Source organism: Salvelinus alpinus, chromosome 6 (assembly GCF_045679555.1).
Source record: "Salvelinus alpinus chromosome 6, SLU_Salpinus.1, whole genome shotgun sequence".
Taxonomy (NCBI): Eukaryota; Metazoa; Chordata; class Actinopteri; order Salmoniformes; family Salmonidae; genus Salvelinus; species Salvelinus alpinus.
Window position 1 is genome coordinate 77,624,646 of NC_092091.1, and position 24,224 is coordinate 77,648,869.

The following is a 24,224-nucleotide window of genomic DNA, read 5'->3' on the forward strand; positions in this document are numbered from 1 at the left end:
AATACAAATCCAACTTCTGTTGTGTGACTTCTGTTTTTCTTCCCACATCAAAAGGAATTACAATCTGGCTTTTTCTATTTCACTACTACTCTTATTCTTGTCTGTGATATATTACTGGAGTTAAACTGTAACATTAACAATAATGTGTTTTCCCTTAGTACTTCCTGCTCCAGTCCAGCTGACTGTTGACTGGGTAAGCATCACATCAGCTGCTGTTAGCTGGAGCCAGCCACCAGGATTGGACCAATCTCAACATCATTACCAGATCTCCTACCACTGTCCAGGGACAGAACCACACATCACTACCACATCTTCACACAGCATCACTCTCTCTGACCTGCGACGTGATACTGAATACTCAGTAACTGTTTGCACTGTGCTGGAAAATGGAAAGCAAAGTCAACTGGTGTCAACAACCCTCACCACAAGTAAGGAAGTACCATACTTAAATATTATGTGTGGTGTCAAAGTTAATTCAGCTTTGACTAGTTTACTACTTTTACCAGTTATCAAAATGACTAATGTAAATGAACTAATCATAATGGATGTGTCAGCATGGGATGTTAATGTGCAGTATTTTCCCTGATGAGAAATATATGATGCTGAATTCCCCAGATCTCATCATGCAGTTTGGTGCTATAATTAATTAACATTTTAGTAAACTGTGAATTCATGCCTTCTTCCATTAATGTGAGTCATTAAGTCAAGGAGTTGATCTGCCTCTGCTTGCTTTATCTTTATCAGCACTACAGTGTAAAACACTTGTTATTGTGGAGAGGATTTATAATCACACTATTCTTTTCATTTATATATTTTTTCGAAATTTGGGGGGGGTGGGGGCGTGGTGAAAACAATTTAGAACCTGTTCAGCGCCGTTGCTAAATGGATATTGCAGAAATTCATCATTTCTTATTACATTAAGGACAGATCAAAATGTAGAGAATGGTTACTTTGAGGAAAATGGAGGAGGGGCATGCTTTTTAAATATCAGTTAAGGGAAGGTTTGGGTTTTTCTTAGTTTTTTTCTTCAGTATTTTAGAATGAGTTGCTTATTAGGCATTATATCAATGTGTGGCCGATTCCACCCCTCATCTCTGATTCTCCACTGGGTGTTCAATATCAAGTGCCCCTATAGGCTATTTGGTGTGGTCTCAATCACATGATCAATAGCCTACAGGCTATAAGCTATGAAGTGCATGTTCAGAGAAGCACAGAGCAAAGTTCTATTTCTAAGATGGCTGCTGGGATGGTGTAAATAAAACTAGGCTGCACTAGCCTATAGCCTATGTTCTGTTCAGTTTGAGAAGGATCAAAGGTCAACTTTGATAGCTTGGTGCTACTATTATAGATTTTTTATAACAATGTGTTTCTTGCCCATGATGCATTTATCAGAGTTACTGACTTCCCAGTTAGCCAGATTTGAGTAACTTACATTGTGGTGCTGAAACTTGACTAAGCAGCTGCTGCAAATTCATTCTGAAGTGGACAGCTCATGGTGCTGAAAGTAGGCATATTCCAGTAGGCATAAGTCATTTCAACGTCTTCATTTTAAGTAGACTTTACTAACAACCAGAGGGCTTTGTAATGGAGCCTATTTCTTCCTATTTAAGAAATAAGAGGTAGGCCTACCGGTTTGACTAATTTAGGCTATAGGCTGCTATATTCATATATTTGTCGGTCAATCCTTTCACCCACCTTGCACTCTTTAAATAATCTACCTCTGGGGCCTCCCGAGTGGTGCAGCAGTCTAAGGCACTGCATCGCAGTGCTAGAGGCGTCACTTCAGATCCGTGGTCGATCTCGGACTGTGTCGCAGCTGGCCGCGACCAGGAGACCTATGAGGTGGCGCACAATTGGCCCAGCGTCGTCCGGGTTGGGGGAGGGTTTGGTTGACTGGGATGTTCTTGTCCCATCGCGCTCTAGCGACTCCTTGTGGCGGCCGGGCGCATGCATGCTGACACGGTCGCCAGGTGTACAGTGTTTCCTCCGACACATTGGTGCGGCTGGCTTCCGGGTTAAGCGAGCAGTGTGTCAAGAAGCAGTGCGGCTTTACGGGGTCGTGTTTTGAAGGATGCATGGCTCTCGACCTTCGCCTCTTCCGAGTCCGTACGGGAGTTTCAGGGATGGGACAAGGCTGTAAGTCCCAATTGGGGAGAAAAAGGGGTAAAAATTACCTAAATAAATATATAGTCTACTTCTGTAAAAGTGTAGGGCTGTTAAGTTTAAACCAAGACTCTAATTGAGGGTTTATGAGAGGGTATTCCATAGTCCTACCCTTGATTAAAGAAAATGGCAAAAAGCACAAGCCTACCCCTTGTTAGCTTAAGATTTTGAAAACAATAAATCGGATGCGATTATATAAAGTGATCTATAACAGTGCTTTGTTCTGCGATGCTTTATGCTAGAAACAAGCTGTAAAATACCCGGGAAAGAAATGACTCCTATGTATATGGGGATTTCATTGTTTTGTTACTTTGACATTCAGACTGAGATACAACCTTCTATAGCTGAGGACACAAAACATAGACTTTGTTTGAGAAGTAATCTAATTCTTTCACTTTGAATTGATTAGCTATTCACTTTCTGCGTAATGAAGAAGTTTAAACCCAGACAGCTTTTAGGGAAACACTTATGACTTTTTCTCATTGGGTTATGCCATGGAAAAAGAGTTAAACGTACAGTTTTCTGTGTCAGTAAACCTACTCTGTCTGGGGTGGAAAGGTATGCTTAACTGTTCAGATTCCTAATGGCGTCTCAGATTTAATGATTTGCCAACAGGGACAGTTTCGTTGCAAACAAGACACACTGATTTGGCATTGGAGAAATATGATAAGATGAACACACGCTTATCTCTCTGTCCATTCTTAGAATGTCATTTCCGTAATTTGAGTGGTATTTAAAAAGATTCTGCTAATATGTAAAATGATGTAGAATTGCTTGAAATCTTTATAGAAGGCAAAAAAAAATGTTGGGCCTGCAATTATGATGATAGATTCATGCAATGCTTTTATTAATATGGAGATATTCCCACCCCTACTCTTATCCACGGTGGTCTGTGAACCCACAACCTTCTGGCCCGCAGCCCTGTGTGATGTCATGATTCCTGCATTGACATGCAATGCTTAAAGAAGAACAGTTTCTAAAACTGCATATATGGCGCTCTGGTCTGTCCAATAACTGAGGGTAAACGGTACATGTTCTCTCCTATCCACTTTATTTTAGTTATTATTTTGGGTATATTGGGGGGGTCACTTTATTTCCAAGCGTTCAGGCTGGGTTTATGTAAAATATATTTTGCTGAAGGGAGGGCCTTATTATAAATAACATTCACTCGCTTACAAATCCAACTTCTGTTGTGTGACTTCTGTTTTTAACTTATTTCTTCCCACATCTAAATGAATTGCAAGCAGCCTTTTCTACTGCTGTTCTTCTTCTTGTCCTGTAATATATTTCTGGAGTTAATCTATTGCAATAACAATAGTGTATTTTCCCTTAGTACTTCCTGCTCCAGACCAGCTGACTGTTGACTGGGTAAGCATCACATCAGCTGCTGTTAGCTGGAACCAGCCACCAGGATTGGACCAAACCCAACATCATTACCACATCTCTTACCGCTGTCCAGGGACAGAACCCCACATCACTACCACATCTTCACACAGCATCACTCTCTCTGACCTGCGACGTGATACTGAATACTCAGTAACTGTCTGCACTATGCTGGAAAATAGAAAGCAAAGTCAACTGGTGTCAACAACCCTCACCACAGGTAAGGAAGTACCCTACTTAAGTATTATTTCTTATTTCGTATTATTGCCCAAGGCACATTCACACAGATGAGCAGGGACCCTGGGCATCTTTCTTTTGGTGTTTTTCAGAGTCAGTAGTAAGGCCTCTTTTGTGTCCTAAGTTTTCATAACTGTGACCTTTAGCTGTCAGTGTCTTAAAGACCGTTCCACAGGTGCATGTTCATTAATTGTTTATGGTTCATTGAACAAGCATGGGAAACAGTGTTTAAACCCTTTACAATGAATATCTGTGAAGTTATTATGATTTTTACAAATTATCTTTGAAAGACAAGGTCCTGAAAAAGGGATGTTTCTTTTTTTTCTGAGTTAATATCGATGTGTGTCCGATGTGTGTCCCTCATCTCTGATTCTCCGTTGGGCGTGCAATATCAAGTGCGCCTATAGGCTATTTGGTGTGGTCTCAATCACATACTCTAAAGGCTATTTGTTGTGGTCTCAATCACATACTCTAAAGGCTATTTGGTGTGGTCTCAATCACGTACTCTGAAGGCTATTTATTTGGTGTGGTCTCAATCAAATGATCAATAGCTATAAGCTACAAAGTGCATGCTCAGAGAAGCACAGAGCAAAGTTATATTTCTAAGATAGCTGTTGGGATGGTGTAAATAAAACTAAGCTGCAAAACACACGGCAATGGATATTCCAACCCTCACCCCGTGTGCTGCCTAACCAACGGCTGTGCTGTTGGCCCATGATGGCAGTCAAAGAGGAGAGTCAGAGGCTTCTTCTGATTCGTTGTATTTCTTTAGGCAAATTTTTTAAAAAGTCACTATTTTGCGTGCGGACTAGCCTTTAGCCTATACTCAGTTTAAGAAGGAAAGAGTGAAGATTCGAAGGAGGATCAAAGGTCAACGTTGATAGCTTGGTGCTACTATTATAGATGTTTTATAACAATGTGTTTCTTGCCCATGATGCATTTATCAGAGTTACTGACTTCCCAGTTAGCCAGATTTGAGTAACTTACATTGTGGTGCTGAAACTTGACTAAGCAGCTGCTGCAAATTCAATCGGAAGTGGACAGCTCATGGTGCTGAAAGTAGGCATATTCCAGTAGGCATAAGTCATTTCAACGTCTTCATTTTAAGTGGACTCTACTAACAACTAGAGGGCTGTGTAATGGAGCCTATTTCTTCCTATTTAAGAAATAAGAGGTAGGCGTTCCTGTTTGACCGAAGAATTTAGGCTATAGGCTGCTATATCCATAGTTTTGTCAGTCGATTCCTCCGCCCCCCATGTGTAACGGATGTGAAATGGCTAGCTAGTTAGCGGGTACGCGCTACTAGCATTTCAATCAGTTACGTCACTTGCTTTGAGACTTAAGTAGGATTTCCCCTTGCTCTGCAAGGGCCGCGGCTTTTGTGGAGCGATGGGTAACGACGCTGCGTGGGCGTCAGTTGTCGATGTGTGCAGAGGGTCCCTGGTTCGCGCCCGGGTATGGGCGAGGGGACGGTTTAAAGTTATACTGTTACATTGATGCTGTTGACCCGGATCACTGGTTGCTGCGGAAAAGGAGGAGGTTGAAAGGGGGGTGAGTGTAACGGATGTGAAATGGCTAGCTAGTTAGCGGGTACGCGCTACTAGCATTTCAATCAGTTACGTCACTTGCTTTGAGACTTAAGTAGGATTTCCCCTTGCTCTGCAAGGGCCGCGGCTTTTGTGGAGCGATGGGTAACGACGCTGCGTGGGCGTCAGTTGTCGATGTGTGCAGAGGGTCCCTGGTTCGCGCCCGGGTATGGGCGAGGGGACGACGTAAAGTTATACTGTTACACATGCACTCTTTAAATAGTCTACCTCTGTGTCAGTGAAGGGCTGTTAAATTAAAACCAAGACTCGAATTGAGGACGTATGAGAGGGCATGCCTTAGGTCCTACCGTTTATGAAATGGCTAAAAGCACAAGCCTACCCCTTGTAAGCTTAAGATTTTGAAGAAAACAAAACAATCCGATTTATATAAAGTGATGTATAAGAGGCTTTGGTCCGTAATGCTTTATGCTGGAAGCAAGCTGTAAAATACATTGGAAGACTTGACTCCAATGCATATATGGATATCATTGTTTTGATTCTTTGACATTCAGACTGAGCCACAACCTTCTATATTTAAGGAGACAAAGATAGACTTTGCTTGGGAATTAATCTAATTCTGTCACTATCAATTGATTAAGCTATTCACTTTCTGTACAATATAAGATGTTTAAACCCAGACAGCTTTTAGGGAAACACTTATGACCTTCTCTCATTGGGTTAAACCACGGAAGAAGAGTAGCCAGAAGTTAAAGCTTACAGTTTTCTGTGTCGGTAGACCTACTCTGTCTGGGGTGGAAAGGTAGTCCTACTCTGTCTGGGGTGGAAAGGTAGTCCTACTCTGTCTGGGGTGGAAAGGTAGTCCTACTCTGTCTGGGGTGGAAAGGTAGTCCTACTCTGTCTGGGTGGAAAGGTAGTCCTACTCTGTCTGGGGTGGAAAGGTAGTCCTACTCTGTCTGGGGTGGTTAGGTAGTCCTACTCTGTCTGGGGTGGTTAGGTAGTCCTACTCTGTCTGGGGTGGAAAGGTAGTCCTACTCTGTCTGGGGTGGAAAGGTAGTCCTACTCTGTCTGGGGTGGAAAGGTAGTCCTACTCTGTCTGGGGTGGAAAGGTAGGCCTACTCTGTCTGGGGTGGAAAGGTAGTCCTACTCTGTCTGGAGTGGAAAGGATGGTCTAACTTTGGAAAGAACCACGCTCAGATTCCTAATGACATTTCATTATTTTGTGTTTTGCTGAAGGGAGGTCCATCCTTTTTTATTCGGACAGGTTCAATTGTCTCCATGTAACCCTTATTATCAATAACGTTCACTCGTTTACAAATCCAACTTCTGTTGTGTGACTTCTGTTTTGAGCTTTTATCTTCCCATATCAAAATAAATCGCAAGCTGGCCTTTTCTACTTTTCATCTACTATTCTACTTTTCTTCCTGCAGTATATTTCTGGAGTTAAACTGTAGTTGCACTAACAATAATGTATTTTCCCTTAGTACTTCCTGTTCCAGACCAGCTGACTGTTGACTCAGTGGACACCACATTAGCTGCTGTTAGCTGGAACCAGCCACCAGGGTTGGACCAAACCCAACATCATTACCAGATCTCCTACCACTGTCCAGGGACAGAACCACACATCACTACCACGTCTTCACACAGCATCACTCTCTCTGACCTGCAACGTGGTACTAAGTACTCTGTCACTGTCTGCACTGTGCTGGAAGATGGAAAGCAAAGTCAACTGGTGTCAACAATTCTCACCACAGGTAAGGAATTACCCTACTAAAGCATTATGTCTGATGTAATCAAAATGACTAATGTACATGAACTAATGATAATGGATGTGTCAGCATGGGATGTGAACAGTATCTTCCCTGATGATAAATATATGATGTTGAATTCCTCAGATCTCATCATGCAGTTTGGTGCTGAAATCAATTAACAGTGTTTATGATATGTAAATTCATGTTTTCTTCCCTTCCTGTGAGTCATTATGTCAAGGAGTTGATCTGCCTCTGCTTGCTTTAACTTAGTTACTACAGTGTAAAACACTTGTTATTGTGGAAAGTATTCATATTCTTTTCATTCATATATTTCTTTTGGGGGGGGGGGGGCGTGGCGTCAACAATTTTGCAGAGACAAAGCACCATTGCTACAGTCGCTAGTCTACACACGCCTTGCAGAGGTCTTCACATTTTTCTGCCTTAAAAATATATTATATGTTGCTAATGAAAAACAATAACAAATCTGTCTTGATGTCTTCACACCCCTGAATGGAAGCACCTTTGACTGAGAGAACAGCTAGGAATTTGAATACTAATACGTTACAGCCTAGTTTGTTAAATAGCCTGCCCAATATTTGTTAAATATGTTCAACATATTTGCAGTCCACATTGTTCTAATTGCATTGCTTTGCACCTTTCATATTTATTTTGATCCTGACAGACTACCCACAACATGATGCTGCCACCACAATACTTGTGTTGTATTGGATTTAACCCTGTAGTTTTTAAATTAGGCCAAAAAGTGTCTTTATTTTCTGTCTTTTCTTGCAGTATTACTTAACAGCCTTGTTGGAAACAGAATGGATGATTTGGAGTGGATTTTTTAACACCTTCTTTTCACTTTGTCATACAACCCAGTAAAAAAATACATTACAGACAAATACTTCACAGTTTACATACATTTGAAACCTTAACCTGTAGTGTGTGTGTGTGTGTGTGTGTGTGTGTGTGTGTGTGTGTGTGTGTGTGTGTGCATCTACTCTACATTAATAAAAGTATGTGGACACCTGCTCGTCTAACATCTCTTTTCAACATAATGGGCATTAACATGGAGTTGGTCCCCCCTTTGATGCTATAATAGCCTCCACTCTTTGGTAGCCTTCCACAAGCTTCCCACAATAAGTTGCGTGAATTTTGGCCCATTCCTCCTGACAGAGCTGGTGTAACTGAGTCAGGTTTGTAGGCCTCCTTGCTCGCACACACTTTTTCACTTCTGCCCACACATTTTCTATTGGATTGAGGTCACGGCTAATGTCCTTCAGCCATTTTTCCACAACTTGGGAAGTATGCTTGGGGTCATTGTCCATTTGGAAGACCCATTTGCGACCAAGCTTTAACTTCCTGACTGATGTCTTGAGATGTTGCTTCAATATATCCACATAATTTTCCTACCTCATGATGCCATCTATTTTGTAAAGTGCACCAGTCCCTCCTGCAGCAAAGCACCCCCACAACATGATGCTTCCACACCCGTGCTTCACGGTTGGGATGGTGTTCTCTGGCTTGCAAGCCTCCCCATTTTTCCTCCAAACATAACGATGGTCATTATGGCCAAACAGTTCTATTTTTGTTTCATCAGACGAGGACATTTCTCAAAAAAGTATGATCGTTGTCTCCATGTCAAGTTGCAAACCGTAGACTGTCTTTTTTATGGCGGTTTTGGAGCAGTGGCTTGTTCCTTGCTGATGTCGATATAGGACTCGTTTTATTGTGGATATAGATACTTTTGTACCTGTTTCCTCCAGCATCTTCACAAGGTCCTTTGCTGTTGTTCTGGGATTGATTTGCACTTTTCGCACCAAAGTACGTTCATCTCTAAGAGACAGAACCCGTCTCTTTCCTGAGTGATATGACGGCTGCGTGGTCCCATGGTGTTTATACTTGCGTACTATTGTATGTACAGATGAATGTGGTACCTTCTGGTGTTTGGAAATTGCTCCCAAGGATGAACCAGACTTCAGGTCTTGGCTGATTTCTTTTGATTTTCCCATGATGTCAAGCGAAGAGGCACTGAGTTTGAAGGTAGGCCTTGAAATTCATCCACAGGTACACCTCCAATTGACTAAAATTATGTCAATTAGCCAATCAGAAGCTTCTAAAGCCATGACATACTTTTCTGGAATTTTCCAAGCTGTTTGAAGGCACAGTCAACTTAGTGTATGTACACTTCTCACCCACTGTAATTGTGAAACAGTGAATTATAAGTGAAATAATCTGTCTGTAAACAATTGTTGGAAAAATACTTGTGTCAAGCACAAAGTAGATGTCCTAACCGACTTGCCAAAACTATAGTTTGTTAACAAGAAATTTGTGGAGTGGTTGAAAAACGGGTTTTAATGACTCCAACCTAATTGTATGTAAACTTACGACTGTAAACACCCCAAAACTGTAGATGACCAGCAGGGTCAAGTAATAAACACAATGGTTGTAGAGGGTGGAACAGGTCAGCACCTCAGGAGTACATGTAATTAGCTTTTTATAGCCAAGCTTTCAGAGGTCGAGACAGCAGGGGAGAAAGAGAGAAAAAGACAGAGAGACAGAGAGAGGGTAAACAGCAGGTCTGGGAAAAGGTAGCACGTCCGGTGAACAGGTCAGGGTTCCATAACCGCAGGCAAAACAACAGAAACTGGATCAGCAGCATGACCAGGTTGACTGGGGATGGGGACATCCATGACTCATCAGGCCAGGTAGTCCTGAAGCATGGTCTTAGGGCTCAGATGGGAGAATACCTAAGATCACACAGGACACCACATAAGACAGGAGAGTTACACCAGATAGGACAGACTGACCCTAGCCCCCCAGCACATAGACTATTGCAGCATAGACACTGGAAACTGAGGTTTAGGTACACTGTGACAGGCAGGATATAACCAGGCAGGCTATAACCCCACCCACTTTGCCAAAGCACAGCCCCCACACCACTAGAGGGATATCAACAGACCACCAACTTACTACCCTGAGACAAGGCGTGAAGATCTCCCCCACTGCACAAGCCAGAGGGGGCACAAAACCGGACAAGAAGATCAAGTCAGTGACTCAACCCACTCACGTCGAGTATAGCGAAAAAAGTCTGGAACAACGTGATACACCCCTTCTAGGGATGGCATGGGAGAGCACTACTAAGCCATTGACTCAGCCCCTGTAGTATGGTTAGAGGCAGAGAATCCCATCGGAAAAGAGGGGAGTCAGCCAGGCAGAGACAGCAAGGACGGTTTGTCACTCCACCTTCGCAGCCCAGGGCCAGACTACACTCAATCATAGGACCTGCTGATGAGATGAGTCTTCAGTAAGGACTTAAAGGTTGTTACAGAGGGTAGTGCATATGGCCCAGTATATCATTAGGGGCAAGCTTCCTGCCATCCAGGACCTCGATACTAAAACAGCGTGTGTATCTTTAATAATTTGATATCAATGAGATGGGCACATGTAGTAGTTACAGAATCTAATATACAGTGCATTCGGGAAGAAATTCAGACCCTTATACATTTTGTTACATTATTCTACAATGGATTCAATTGTTTTTCCCCCCTCACCAACCTACACACAATACCCCATAATGACAAAACAAAAACAGGTTTTTAGAATTTTCTGCAAATTTATACAAAGTAAGAAACTGAAATATTAAAATGTACATTACTATTCAGACCTTTTACTCAGTACTTTGTAGAAGCACCTTTGGCAGCGATTACAGTCTTCAGTCTTCTTGGGTGTCATGCTACAAGCTTGGCACACCTGTATTTGGGGAGTTTCTCCCATTCTTCTCTGCAGATCCTCTCAAACTCTATCAGGTTGGATGGGTAGTGTCTCTGTACAGCTATTTTCAGGTATCTCCTCAGATTTTTGATTGGGTTCAAGTCCAGGCTCTGGATGGGCCTCTAGGACATTGAGACTTGTCTCGAAAACAGTCTTGTGTTGTCTTGGCTGTGTGCTTAGGGTCGTTGTCCTGTTGGAAGGTGAACCTTCGGCCCATTCTGAGGTCCTGAGCGCTCTTCCACCACCATGCTTCACTGTAGGGATGGTATTGGCCAGGTGAGGAGCGGTGCCTGGTTTCCTCCAGACGTGATGCTTTGCATTCAGGCCAAATAGTTAAATCTCTGTTTCATCAGACCAGAGACTGTTTCTCAGTGTCCGAGAGTGCTTTAGGTGGCCTTTGGCAAACTCCAATTGGGCTGTCATGGGCCTTTTACTGAGGAGTGGCCACTCGTCTGATTGGTGGAGTGCTGCTGGAAGGTTCTCCCATCTCCACAAAGGAACTCTGGAGTTCTGTCAGAGTAACCATCGGGTTCTTGGTCACCTCCCTGACCAAGGCCCTTCTCCCCTGATTGTTCAGTTTGGCCGGGCAGCCAGCTCTTGGTGGTTCCAAACTGTTTCCATTTTAGAATGATGCCACAGTGTTCTTGGGGGATCTTCAAAGCTGCAGAAATGTTTTGCTACTCTTCCCCAGATCTGTGCCTCGACAATTCTTTCTCGAATTCTTTCTCGGAGCTTCCACCTCATGGCTTGATTTCTTGCTCTGACATGCACTATCAACTGTGGGACCTTATATAGACAGGTGTGGGGTGTGTTTTCAGATGGTCATACCATGGATCATGTAGCTATTTGATTAAACATTTTACAACCCATTTAGGTATCCCCCCAAAAAATTACAATTATTTGATAAAATAAAGAATTTCACATTGGAAAATACATTCATAAATGTGTCTGTCCTATATCTAGGAAATATAAGAAAGCTCATGAAATCCATATTTATATATTTTTTCTCCACAAAACTACCTCAAAACTAACTACATACTTCCATTCGTTTCTATGGGTTACCTTCAGATGAGTTCCACAACACTTGTGCGGCAAAATGAAGAACACAATCGTGTTTGTGAGAGTCATAATAGTTTTTAGGCCGTTCGTCAAAACGTTTGTGAGAAAACCGATGGATTTTGGATTCTGCTTTAGAGCAGATTTCTGCAGCATTAGTAAGATGTGATCAATACATGTGGATGATTTCATTTCTGTGCTGTTTGTAAATACCCTGGTAGGTTGCCTGAAACCTGAAGCAGGTTGCAGGCACTTGTTACAGCTAGAAGCTTTTTCTTGAGTGGACAGTTTGATGAAACCCAGTCAATATTTAGGTCACAGAAAATATACATCTCTGTTCATATCACGTACTGTACATTATTAAGAATTCCACGCATATGATGTAGATACTGACTGTGTCACGTTCGTTGGAATGAATGGACCAAGGCGCAGCGTACTTAGAGTTCCACATGTTTAATAAATATGAAACTCACCAAAATCAATAGAGATGAAAACGAAACATGACTTTCTGGGCTGCTCACAGAAAGCTACACAAAAACAAGATCCCACAAACAACAGGTGGGAAAAGGCTGCCTAAATATGATCCCCAATCAGAGACAACGATAGACAGCTGCCTCTGATTGGGAACCATACCAGGCCAACAAAGAAATAGAAAACATAGTTTGCCCACCCTAGTCACACCCTGACCTAACCAAATAGAGAATTAAAAGGATCTCTAAGGTCAGGGCGTGACAGTACCCCCCCCCCCCCCCCCCCTCCCGGCCGCAAACCTGAACCTATAGGGGAGGGTCCGGGTTGGCATCTACCCTCGGTGGCGGCTCCGGTACGGGACGCAGACCCCGCTCCGCTCGTGGCTCCGCCAACGTCGGTGGCGCCCCTGGTGTGGGGATCGTCGCCGGAAACTCTGGACTGTGATTCATCGCCGGAGGAATCGAACCGTGGATCGTCGCCAGGGACTCCGGACCGTAGATCGTCGCAGACGGCTCCGGACTGTGGATCGTCACTGGAGGAACCGAACCGTGGATCGTCACGGACGCTCCGGACCATGGATCGTCGCCGTGGACTCCGGACCATAGATCGTCGCATGAGGCTCCGGACCGTGGATCGTCGCCGGAAGCTCCGGACTGGGAACTGTCGCCGGAAGCTCCGGACTGGGAACCGTCACCGGAAGCTCCGGACTGGGAACCGTCGCCGGAGGCTCTGGACTGGGAACACTCGCCGGAGGCTCTGGACTGCGAACACTCGCTGGAAGCCTGGTGCATGGGGCCGACACTGGTGGTACCGGACTGGTGACACGCACTTCAGGGTGAGTGCGAGGAGCAGGCACAGGACGTACTGGACTGGGGAGGCGCACTGGAGGCCTGATGCGTGGGGCCGGTACAGGTTGCACCGGACTGGTGACACGCTCTTCAGGGCGAGTGCGAGGAGCAGGCACAGGACATACTGGACTGGGGAGGCGCACTAGAGGCCTGATGCTTGGGGCCGGTACAGGTGGCACCGGACTGGTGACACGCACTTCAGGGCGAGTGCGAGGAGCTAGAACAGGACGTACTGGGCTGTGGAGGCGTACATCAGGGCGAGTATGAGGAGGAGACACAGGACGTACCAGACCGGGGAGGCGCACTGGAGGCCTGATGCGTGGGACCGGCACAGATTGCACCGGACTGGTAACACGCTCCTCCAAACGCCTGCGTTGCCACATACTCCTCGCCAACTCCATTCTCCGGTATCCCTCCTCGCACTGTTCCATTGACTCCCAGGTGTGCTCTGGCACTCTCCCTGGGTCGACCGTCCACCTCTCTACCTCCTCCCAGGTTGTCTCTGGTTCACACCTCGGCTCCGCCGACCACCCCAAAACATTTTTTCGTGCTGTCCTTTGGGCTGTCTTTGTGGCCGCGAACCCCGGCGTCGTCGCTGTTGCTCCTTCGCTGCTTCCATGGCAGGCTTCTGTCTCCTGCTATGATTTCGTCCCACGTCCAGGATGTCCTCCACTCCTGGCTTTCCTCCCAGGCCCAGGATCTCTGCTCCTCCTGGGCACGCTGCTTGGTCCGTGGGTGCTGGGATCTTCTGTCACGTTCGTTGGAATGAATGGATCAAGGCGCAGCGTACTTAGAGTTCCACATGTTTAATAAATATGAAACTCACCAACAACAATAGAGAAGAAAACGAAAAGTGACGTTCTGGGCTGCTCACAGGCAGCTACACAAAAACAAGATCCCACAAACAACAGGTGGGAAAAGGCTGCCTAAATATGATCCCCAATCAGAGACAACGATAGTCACCTACCTCTGATTGGGAACCATACCAGGCCAACAAAGAAATAGAAAACATAGATTGCCCACCCTAGTCACACCCTGACCTAACCAAATAGAGAATTAAAAGGATCTCTAAGGTCAGGGAGTGACAAACTGGTAGCACTTGATGGTCTATAGAAACTTACCACAAGAATATGTTTTAAGTGAGGCAGGTGAATCTGTAGCCCTATTACTTCAACAACATTTGACATGAGATATTCTCTAAGCTTTACAGGAATATGACCCTGGATATACACTGAGTGTATAAACATTAGGAACACCTGCTCTTTCCACAACAGGGGAATCCAGGTGAAAGCTGTGATCCCTTAATGATGTCAAATCCACTTCAATCAGTGTAAATAAAGGGGAGACAGGTTGAAGAATGATTTTTAAGCCTTGAAACAATTGAGACATGGATTGTGTACATGTGCCATTCAGAGGGTGAATGGGCAAGACAAAACATTTAAGTGCCTTTGAACTGGGTATGGTATGAGGTGTCAGGCGTACCGGTTTGAGTGTGTCAAGAACTGAAAAGCTGTCGGGTTTTTCAAGCTCAACAGCTTCCCGTTTGTATCAAGAATGGTCCCACCTAAAGGAGATCCAGCCAACGGCAGACCATGAATGCGTCATTGATGAAAGAGGACAAAGGAGGCTGACACAATTGTGCAGACGGGCTACAGTTAGTCAACTGACAGTCCAGTACAATGTTGGTGCCCAAAGACCCATAAAAGAATGCAGAACTTGTCGTACCTTGACACATTTGGCGTATGGCAGCTGATGACCTTACAGAGTTCCACTTCTTTCAGCAAAAAACAAGAAACTACGGTTGCACTGGGCTAAGGAATGAAAACACTGGACACTGGAGAATTTAAAAAACATTGCCTAGTCTAATGAATCCCGGTTCCTGCTGTGTCACGCTGATGGTAGGACTAGGGTATGGAGAAAACCACGTGAGGACATACATCCATCATGCCACATGTCAACATTGCAGGATCGTTGTGGTGGTGTGATGGTGTGGGCTGTGTTTTCATGACACAGATTGTGCCCCTTGAGAAAAGTGGAGCAGCATTTGAATGCCACAGGACATCTGAACGTCACTGCCGATCAGGTGCATCCCTTCATGGCAGCAGTGTATCCATCTGCGAACAGATTTGTTCAGCAGAATAATGCCCCATGTCACAAGGCTAGGATTGTCCAGGAATTTTTCCACGAACATGACAGTGAATTCAGCTTACTAAAGTGGCCTTCCCAGTCACCCATTCTCAATCCAGTGAGATGGAATGAGCTATTCAGAGTAGAGATCCACTACCAGCCAACTTGACAGAACTGTGGGAAGCATTGGAGTCAGCATGGGCCAGCATCGCTCTGGAACTCTTTCGACACCTTGTAGAGTCTATCACCCAACAAATTGAGGCTGTTCTGAGGGCAAAGGGGGGTGCAACTGAATATTGAGTAGGTCTTCTTTATGTTTTTTACCACCTTTCTGGGTTGCTTGATAGTTTTTTATTGCTTTACTGGGAGAAGACATGACAGTGGAATTTATTTGAGCTGATAGTGCAGGGTGAACTGCTCACAGTGGGTTTTCTACTAGGGCAAACCATCTGTGTTAACAGTAGAACTCAGGTTCATAGGCACATGATTACTGCTGACAGTAGCTGTAGGATAAAATTAAGTTACTTACATTATGATTGACAACACACCTGGGAAAATGTACATTTGCAGCAGCATTATGACAGCTCAGCGACCCAATGGTAGGGATTATCTGAGCAGGGCTTGGGTCACTGATAAGTCATTTTCTCAACACGCTCTTGAAATGCGACAGGGTCCCGTCACCAAGATGATTTCGATGGACTCCGTCATTCCTGTAGAGCATCTTCTGTTTCCGAAAGTTACCTTTAAAATTTATGTCACCAGGGCTACAGTAGTCTTTTAGCCAGATATGTAATGCCAGTAGCCTGCTGAATCTTCCGCTGTTGCAGCCGAGCGATGGTCCAGGGCCTGAAATAATCGGCTTCTTTTTGGAGTCTTTCAGAGCTAGAATCAGTTCTTTAAAATCCAGTTTCAGCAGTTCCGAGCTGCCCTCCTGTCATTTTACCCCAAATGGACTACGAGAGCGTCAGTCCCCGGCAGCTATCGTAGAACGGTAGGAAGCAGCCTAGTAATTGTAAGATATGTTTGTAATATAATTTTGCTAGCTTCCAGTTAATGTTAGCATTGTTTTTGTGTACTCGGTGCTATCACTACTAAAAATGTTACAAGTGTTAGTCATTATAATTGCTGCCTACTAAGTTTGTGTATCAGCAAGTTTTATATTGTTTGTATGTTAACGTTACCACTGCAATGTATAGCCTTACATGGTACTGCTGTAGTAAAGGGCACCATTGCCACGTTTCTATAGGTCCCAGAACGGACAAATCCTATCTGTTGCTTGTGCACTTTGATTTACGGCCTAGTAACAGTGTCTGCTCAGATAAGTCTGTAGCCAGGTCTAAGAGATAAATCTGATGTGCAAAAACCTTCTATTTCTCTCTCTGGCACTCTGGTACTGTATATATTCCTGCTGTGTGAAGTGTTTGCATGTTGTACTATAGCAGCGTTGTTAGAACAGCATACCATATGTATGTCATCGCTTTACTAGAATTGCAGCTGCGTGTGTTGACAAAGTGTACAGTGATGGGCCTTAACATCATGTTCTATTTTATTTAATTTTACTAGGCAAGTCAGTTAAGAACAAATTCTTATTTACAATGACGGCCTAGGAACAGTGGGTTAACTGTCTCGTTCAGGGGCAGAATGACAGATTTTTACCTTGTCAGCTCAGGGATTCGATCCACCAACCTTTCCTTTACTGGCCCAATGCTCTAACCGCTAGGCTGCCTGCCGCCCCCTATGCAGACAACACTGTAGTGAGCAGAACCTAAGCAATCGGCATCAGTTAATGGCTAAGTGAAGGCATTCACAGCCAACTGCTCATACCAGCATGGAACAACGATACCAGCATGGAACAACGATAGTCCCTCCCAAAATAAAAATGAAGTCTGTTCTGAAGTATCTGTCCTATATCTAAGAGATATAAGAAAAATTAGGAAACATAATGTTTGTATTATTACATGTATTTAAACCCTTATTTGTGGCACTGAACAGTCTCTATATATACAGTTCATTCGGAAAGTATTCAGACCCCTTAAGTTTTCCACATTTTCTTACGTTACAGCCTTATTCTAGAATAGATTAAATAATTGTTTCCCTCATCAAATTACACACAATACCCCATCATGACAAAGCAAAAACAGGTTTTTAGAAATTTTTTAACATTTATTAAACCTGTTTGGGCGCATGAACTGCTAGCGGGACACCTACGACAACATCCGGTGAAATTGCAGAGTGCGAAATTCAAAATACAGAAATCGTAATATTAAACATTCATGAAAATACAAGTGTCATACACCATTTTAACTTCTTGTTAATCCAACCGCGTTGTCAGATTTCAAAAAGGCTTTACGGTGAAAGCATACCATGCGATTATCTGAGGACAGCGCCCCACATCAAAATAATTTTTCAACCAGCACAGGTGTCACAAAATCACAAATAGCGATTAAATAAATCACTTACCTTTGAATATCTTCCTCTGTTTGCAATCCCAAGGGTCCCAGCTACACAATGAATGGTAATTTTGTTCGATAAAGTCCTTCTTTATATCCAAAAAAGTCTGTTTAGTTGGCGCCAATGATCTCAGTAATCCACTCGTTCAACATGCATACAAATGAATCCAAAAAGTTACCGGTAAAGTTCGTCCAAACAAGTCAAACGATGTTTCTAATTAATCCTCAGGTACTCTAATATCTAAATAAACAATAATATTTAAGACGGAGAATAGTATGTCCAATAGGGAAGATAAATAAAGAAGAGCGCCCACCTCATTCACGCGCCAACAAGACTACTTTTCGAATGAGAGACACCTTGGAAAAACTACAACTACTTGCTCATTTTTCAAAAAACAAGCCTGAAACCCTTTCTAAAGACTGTTGGCATCTAGTGGAAGCCCTAGGAACTGCAATCTGGGAGGAATTCCTTTGTATATCCCATAGGCAAGCATTGAAATGGCCTGTGACCTCATTTTTTAAAAATCCGGATGCCATATCAGTTCTGTTATATTCACAGACATTATTTTAACAGTTTTAGAAACTTCAGCGTGTTTTCTATCCAATGCTACCAATTATTATGGGCCTGAGTAACGGGGAGTTTACTTTGGGCACGTCAGTCATCCGAAATTCTGAACAATAACCAGTATGTCAAAGAAGTTAAAAATAAAAAGGTAAATAACATTTACATAAGTATTAAGACAGTTTACTCTGTACTTTGTTGAAGCACCTTTGGCAGCAATTACAGCCTTGAGTCTTCATGGCACACCTATATTTGGGGAGTTTCTCCCATTCTTCTCTGCAGATCCTCTCAAGCTCTGTCAGGTTGGATTGGGAGCGTCGCTGCACAGCTATTTTCAGATCTCTCCAGAGATGTTTGATCGGGTTCAAGTCCGGGCTCTTCAGAGACTTGTCCCGAAGCCACTCCTGCATTGTCTTGGCTGTGTACTTAGTTATCCTTGGCCCCAGGTTTTCATCAATGATCTCTCTGTACTTTGCACCATTCACCTTTCCCTCGATCTTGACTAGTCTCCCAGTCCCTGCCACTGAAAAACATCCATACAGCATGATGCTGCCACCACCATGCTTCACCATAGGGATGGTGCCATCTTTCCTCCAGACATGACACTTTGTATTCAGGCCAAAGAGTTCAATCTTGGATTCATCAGACCAAAGAATCTTGTTTCTCATGGTCATTCAGTTTTTTTAATAATAGATTGCAAACATAAAATTTTTTTGTCATTATGGGGTATGAGGAAAAAATAACTATGAATCCATTTTAGAATAAGGCTGTGACATAACAAAATGTTGAAAAAAAGAAGAAGTCTGAATACTTTTCAAATACACTGTACTTCCATTCATTTCTTCAACTGATACTGGGGGACCTTCAGAAGAGAGCAAAACGACTGACATGTATGTGTTCGGGAGAGTCTCACCTTTGCACAGAGTGGACATATTAGTGTGTAGCCCAAACTGTTCGGACACTACAGACAGAAGTTGGCAGATCGGCTGTATCGACTTCAGACGAGTCTTCAAAACGGAGAAAACCATTGTGTTCATGAGTCATCTTACCATAGAGGGGTCATTATAGTTTCTAGGCCAAACCGTTCGGACGCTACAGACGATTATGTGAGAAGACCGATTGTTGGGATGTCTCATGGTCTGACAAACACCGCTCTAGCTCTGTCACCTTTGGATGCATCCAATGCAAAAAAACGTATCTAGCTTAAACTGACAGATTTTTATGGGGATGTTTTATTATGCTTATTAGATTTCCGCGGGGGCGCGGACATCAACCTTTAATTAAATGTTTAAAACCAATGTCTGGTGTCTTGATGGAAACATTTATTTTCTTCTTTCCTTGAATGTGTTTATATTTACTGTACATTTTAGCCATTTAGCAGATGCTCTTATCCAGAGAGACTTAAAGGAGAAATGTGGGTTAAGTACCTTCCTCAAGGGAACATTGACAGATTTTTCACCTAGTCGACTCAGGGATTTGAACCAGCAACCTTTTGATTTCTGGCCCAAATGCTCTTAACCACTATGCTATGTATTGCCGTATGGCTACATTTATGTTCATCATTATATAATATGGTAAACATTTAACAGTTAAATTAGACATTGAACTTGAAACTCTGTAAGAATCCTGGATCCAGCTGTTGTAACGGCAGCCTTCCTCCTCTTCACGAGAAGAGAAGGTGTAGCAAGGATCGGACCAACACGCAGCGTAGCCAGTGCTCAACATGTTTAATTACAAAACTGTGAACACTTACAAATAACAAAATAATAAATGTGGCAAACCGATACAGTCCTAGCTGGTGCAGAGAAACACAAAGACAGGAAACAACCACCCACAAATCCCAACACAAAACAAGCCACCTATATATGATTCCCAATCAGAGACAACACAAAACATCTGCCTCTGATTGAGAACCATATGAGGCCAAACATAGAAACAGACAAACTAGACACACAACATAGAATGCCCACCCAGCTCACGTCCTGACCAACACTAAAACAAGCAAAACACACAAGAATTATGGTCAGAACGTGACAGTACCCCCCTCCTGAGGTGCGGACTCCGAACGCACCCCTAAAACTCTAGGGGAGGGTCTGGGTGGGCATCTGTCCGCGGTGGCGGCTCCGGCGCTGGACGAGGACACCACTCCACCATTGTCTTTGTCCCCCTCCTTAGCGTCCTTTGAGTGGCGACCCTCGCCGCCGACCTTGGCCTATCAACCCTCACAAAGGGCCCCATCAGACTGAGGAGACAGCTCCGAACCGAGAGGTAGCTTAGGACAGAGAGGTAGCTCAGGACAGAGAGGTAGCACAGAACAGAGAGATAGCTCCGGACTGAATGGCAGCTCCGGACTGAATGGCAGCTCCGGACTGAATGGCAGCTCCGGACTGAATGGCAGCTCCTGACTGGAGGGCAGCTCATGACTGGAGGGCAGCTCATGACTGGAGGGCAGCTCATGACTGGAGGGCAGCTCATGACTGGAGGGCAGCTCATGACTGGAGGGCAGCTCATGACTGGAGGGCAGCTCATGACTGGAAAGCAGCTCGTGACTGGAAGGCAGCTCATGACTGGAGGGCGGCTCTGGCAGCTCCTGACTGGCTGGCGGCTCCTGACTGGCTGGCGGCTCCTGACTGACGGACGGCTCTAGCGGCTCCTGACTGACAGACGGCTCTAACGGCTCGGGACAGACGGGCGGCTCTAACGGCTCGGGACAGACGGGCGGCTCTGACGGCTCGGGACAGACGGGCGGCTCTGACGGCTCGGGACAGACGGGCAGCTCTGACGGCTCAGGACAGACGGGCAGCTCAGATGGCGCTGGGCAGAAGGATGGCTCAGATGGCGCTGGGCAGACGGATGGCTCAGATGGCGCTGGACAGGCAGGCAGCTCAGACGGCGCTGGGCTGGCAGGCAGCTTAGACGGCGCTGGGCAGGCAGGCAACTCAGACGGCGCTGGGCAGGCAGGCAGCTCAGACGGCGCTGGGCAGGCAGGCAGCTCAGACGGCGCTGAGCAGGCAGGCAGCTCAGATGGCGCTGGGCAGGCGGGCAGCTCTGACCTGCTGAGGCGCACAGTAGGCCTGGTGCGTGGTGCCGGAACTGGTGGTACCGGACTGGAGACACGCACCACTAGGCGAGTGCGGGGAGCAGGAACAGGGCACACTGGACTCTCAAGGCGCACTATAGGCCTGGTGCGTGGTACCGGAACTGCTGCTACCGGGCTGGAGACACGCACCACAGGGAGAGTGCGTGGAGGAGGAACAGAGTTCTGGAGACGCACAGGAAGCCTGGTGCGTGGTGTTGGCACCGATGGTACTGGGCTGAGGGCACGCACCTCAAGGCGAGTGCGGGGTGCTGGAACTGGAGGCCTGGTACGTGGCGCCGGCACCGGAGAGCTGGTGCATGGGGCTGCCACAGGAGAGCTGGTGCGCTGAGCTGGCACAGGACGTGCAGGGCTAGGAAGGCGCACAGGAGGCCTGGTGCGTGAGGCTGGCACAGTCTTCACCAGACGGCTAGCCCGCACCTCAGGACGAGTATGGAGAGCTGACTCAGGTGACATCAAATCCCTGACACGCTCCGTCGGGCGGATGCCGTGCCTCATGCACCAAACCAGCAAATCCCTCATTTCTCTCTCCTCCAATTTCCCCATTAGATCCTTCACAGTCTCTACTTCGCTCACTTCCAATACCGCCCTCACTGGCTCTGGTTCCATCCTTGGCTCCTTACGGTAAGCAGGGGGAGTTGGCTCAAGTCTCCTACTTGACCCAGCTACACTCCCCTTTAGCCCCCCCCCCCCCCCCCCCAAGACATTTTTGGGGTTTCTTCTCGGGTTTCCTACCGTGTCGTGCTAACCTCATTCGCCGGTATCCCTCTGCACATTGCTCCATGGAATCCCAGGCGGGCTCCGGCACTCTCCCTGGGTCGAACGACCACCTGTCTATTTCCTCCCAAGTGGTATAACCCAGATCCTGCTCACGCTGCCGAGATAGCTCCTCAAAACGCCGCCTCTCCGCTTTCGCTGCCTCCAGCTCCGCTTTGGGGCGGCGATATTCCTCTGGCTCTGTCCAGCTCGTCCTCCCATGTCCATTCCTGAACTCGCTGCTGCTGCTGCTGCTGCTGCTGCCCGTAGCCACGCTGCTTGGTCCGAGTTTGGTGGGTGGTTCTGTAACGGCAGCCTTCCTCCTCTTCACGAGAAGAGAAGGTGTAGCAAGGATCGGACCAACACGCAGCTAAGCCAGTGCTCAACATGTTTAATTACAAAACTGTGAACACTTACAAATAACAAAATAATAAATGTGGCAAACCGATACAGTCCTAGCTGGTGCAGAGAAACACAAAGACAGGAAACAACCACCCACAAATCCCAACACAAAACAAGCCACCTATATATGATTCCCAATCAGAGACAACACAAAACATCTGCCTCTGATTGAGAACCATATGAGGCCAAACATAGAAACAGACAAACTAGACACACAACATAGAATGCCCACCAAGCTCACGTCCTGACCAACACTAAAACAAGCAAAACACACAAGAACTATGGTCAGAATGTGACAGCTGTCAATTTTTCTGAAATACAGTGTAACGAAGTAACTTTTTGCGTCTTATGTTACGTTGTAAAAACAGTTTTTACTGGCACACAAATCCGAATGATTTTGATTTTCTAAATCAATTGCTTCTAACCGAAACAGACACCTTACCTTGATTCATAAAACCAAAATTGCTACTGTCATTAACGTGGTTCTTCAATAATTACACATAATACTTGGATGAACATTTGGTGTCCAGATGTTTAGTTACATCGGGACACTTTCCATCATCAGCTTATCCAGGAAGTCATGTGACGCAACAACAGCCAAAAGTGCTGAGAAAACGGTGTATGCAAGGATTGTCCAGAATATTTTGGTGTCTCATTCGACCAACCACTGGCCTTGTGGTTAGTGTCCGCGCTGTGATTGGTAGGTTGGGAGTTTGATCCCCAGCCGAGTCATACCAAACAGTGTAAAACTGGGACTAAATCAGTCTCTGCTTGGCACTCAGCATTAAGGAGACTAAATGAGTCTCTGCTTGGCACTCAGAATTAAGGAGACTAAATCAGTCTCTGCTTGGCACCCAGCATTAAGGAGACTAAATGAGTCTCTGCTTGGCACTGAGCATTAAGGAGACTAAATGAGTCTCTGCTTGGCACTCAGCACTAAGGAGACTAAATGAGTCTCTGCTTGGCACTCAGCATTAAGGAGACTAAATGAGTCTCTGCTTGGCACTCAGCATTAAGGAGACTAAATGAGTCTCTGCTTGGCACTCAGCATTAAGGAGACTAAATTAGTCTCTGCTTGGCACTAATCATTAAGGAGACTAAATGAGTCTCTGCTTGGCACTCAGCATTAAGGAGACTAAATGAGTCACTGCTTGGCATTCAACATTAAGGAGACTAAATGAGTCTCTGCTTGGCACTCAGCATTAAGAAGATATATTGGGGGTAAGGCCCTGTAATAGACTAGCTTCCTGTCCAGGGTGTGTACCCTACTTGTACATCAAGCTGCATCATGCAACAGAAACAGGACCTGTTATTGTACCTTTATTCCATGCTGTAATGTATAGAGATACTGATATAGTTCTAGAAACAGGACATGTTATTGTACCTTTATTCCATGCTGTAATGTATAGAGATACTGATATAGTTCTAGAAACAGGACATGTTATTGTACCTTTATTCCATGCTGTAATGTATAGAGATACTGATATAGTTCTAGAAACAGGACATGTTATTGTACCTTTATTCCATGCTGTAATGTAGAGAGATACTGATATAGATCTAGAAACAGGACATGTTATTGTACCTTTATTCCATGCTGTAATGT

General features: G+C 45.0%; 1 protein-coding gene across 3 annotated transcripts in view; it reads left to right on the plus strand.

Annotated features, from left to right (window-relative positions):
* Positions 1 to 24,224, plus strand: part of LOC139579428 (interferon-induced very large GTPase 1-like) — a 116,155-nt gene that overhangs the window by 82,443 nt on the left and 9,488 nt on the right. For all 3 annotated transcript variants that reach the window (XM_071408090.1, XM_071408092.1, XM_071408091.1), the window contains 3 exons: positions 159 to 428; positions 3,497 to 3,766; positions 6,812 to 7,081. In XM_071408090.1, coding sequence (XP_071264191.1) covers positions 159 to 428; positions 3,497 to 3,766; positions 6,812 to 7,081 — 810 coding nt within the window. The remainder of the gene's footprint in view (positions 1 to 158; positions 429 to 3,496; positions 3,767 to 6,811; positions 7,082 to 24,224) is intronic.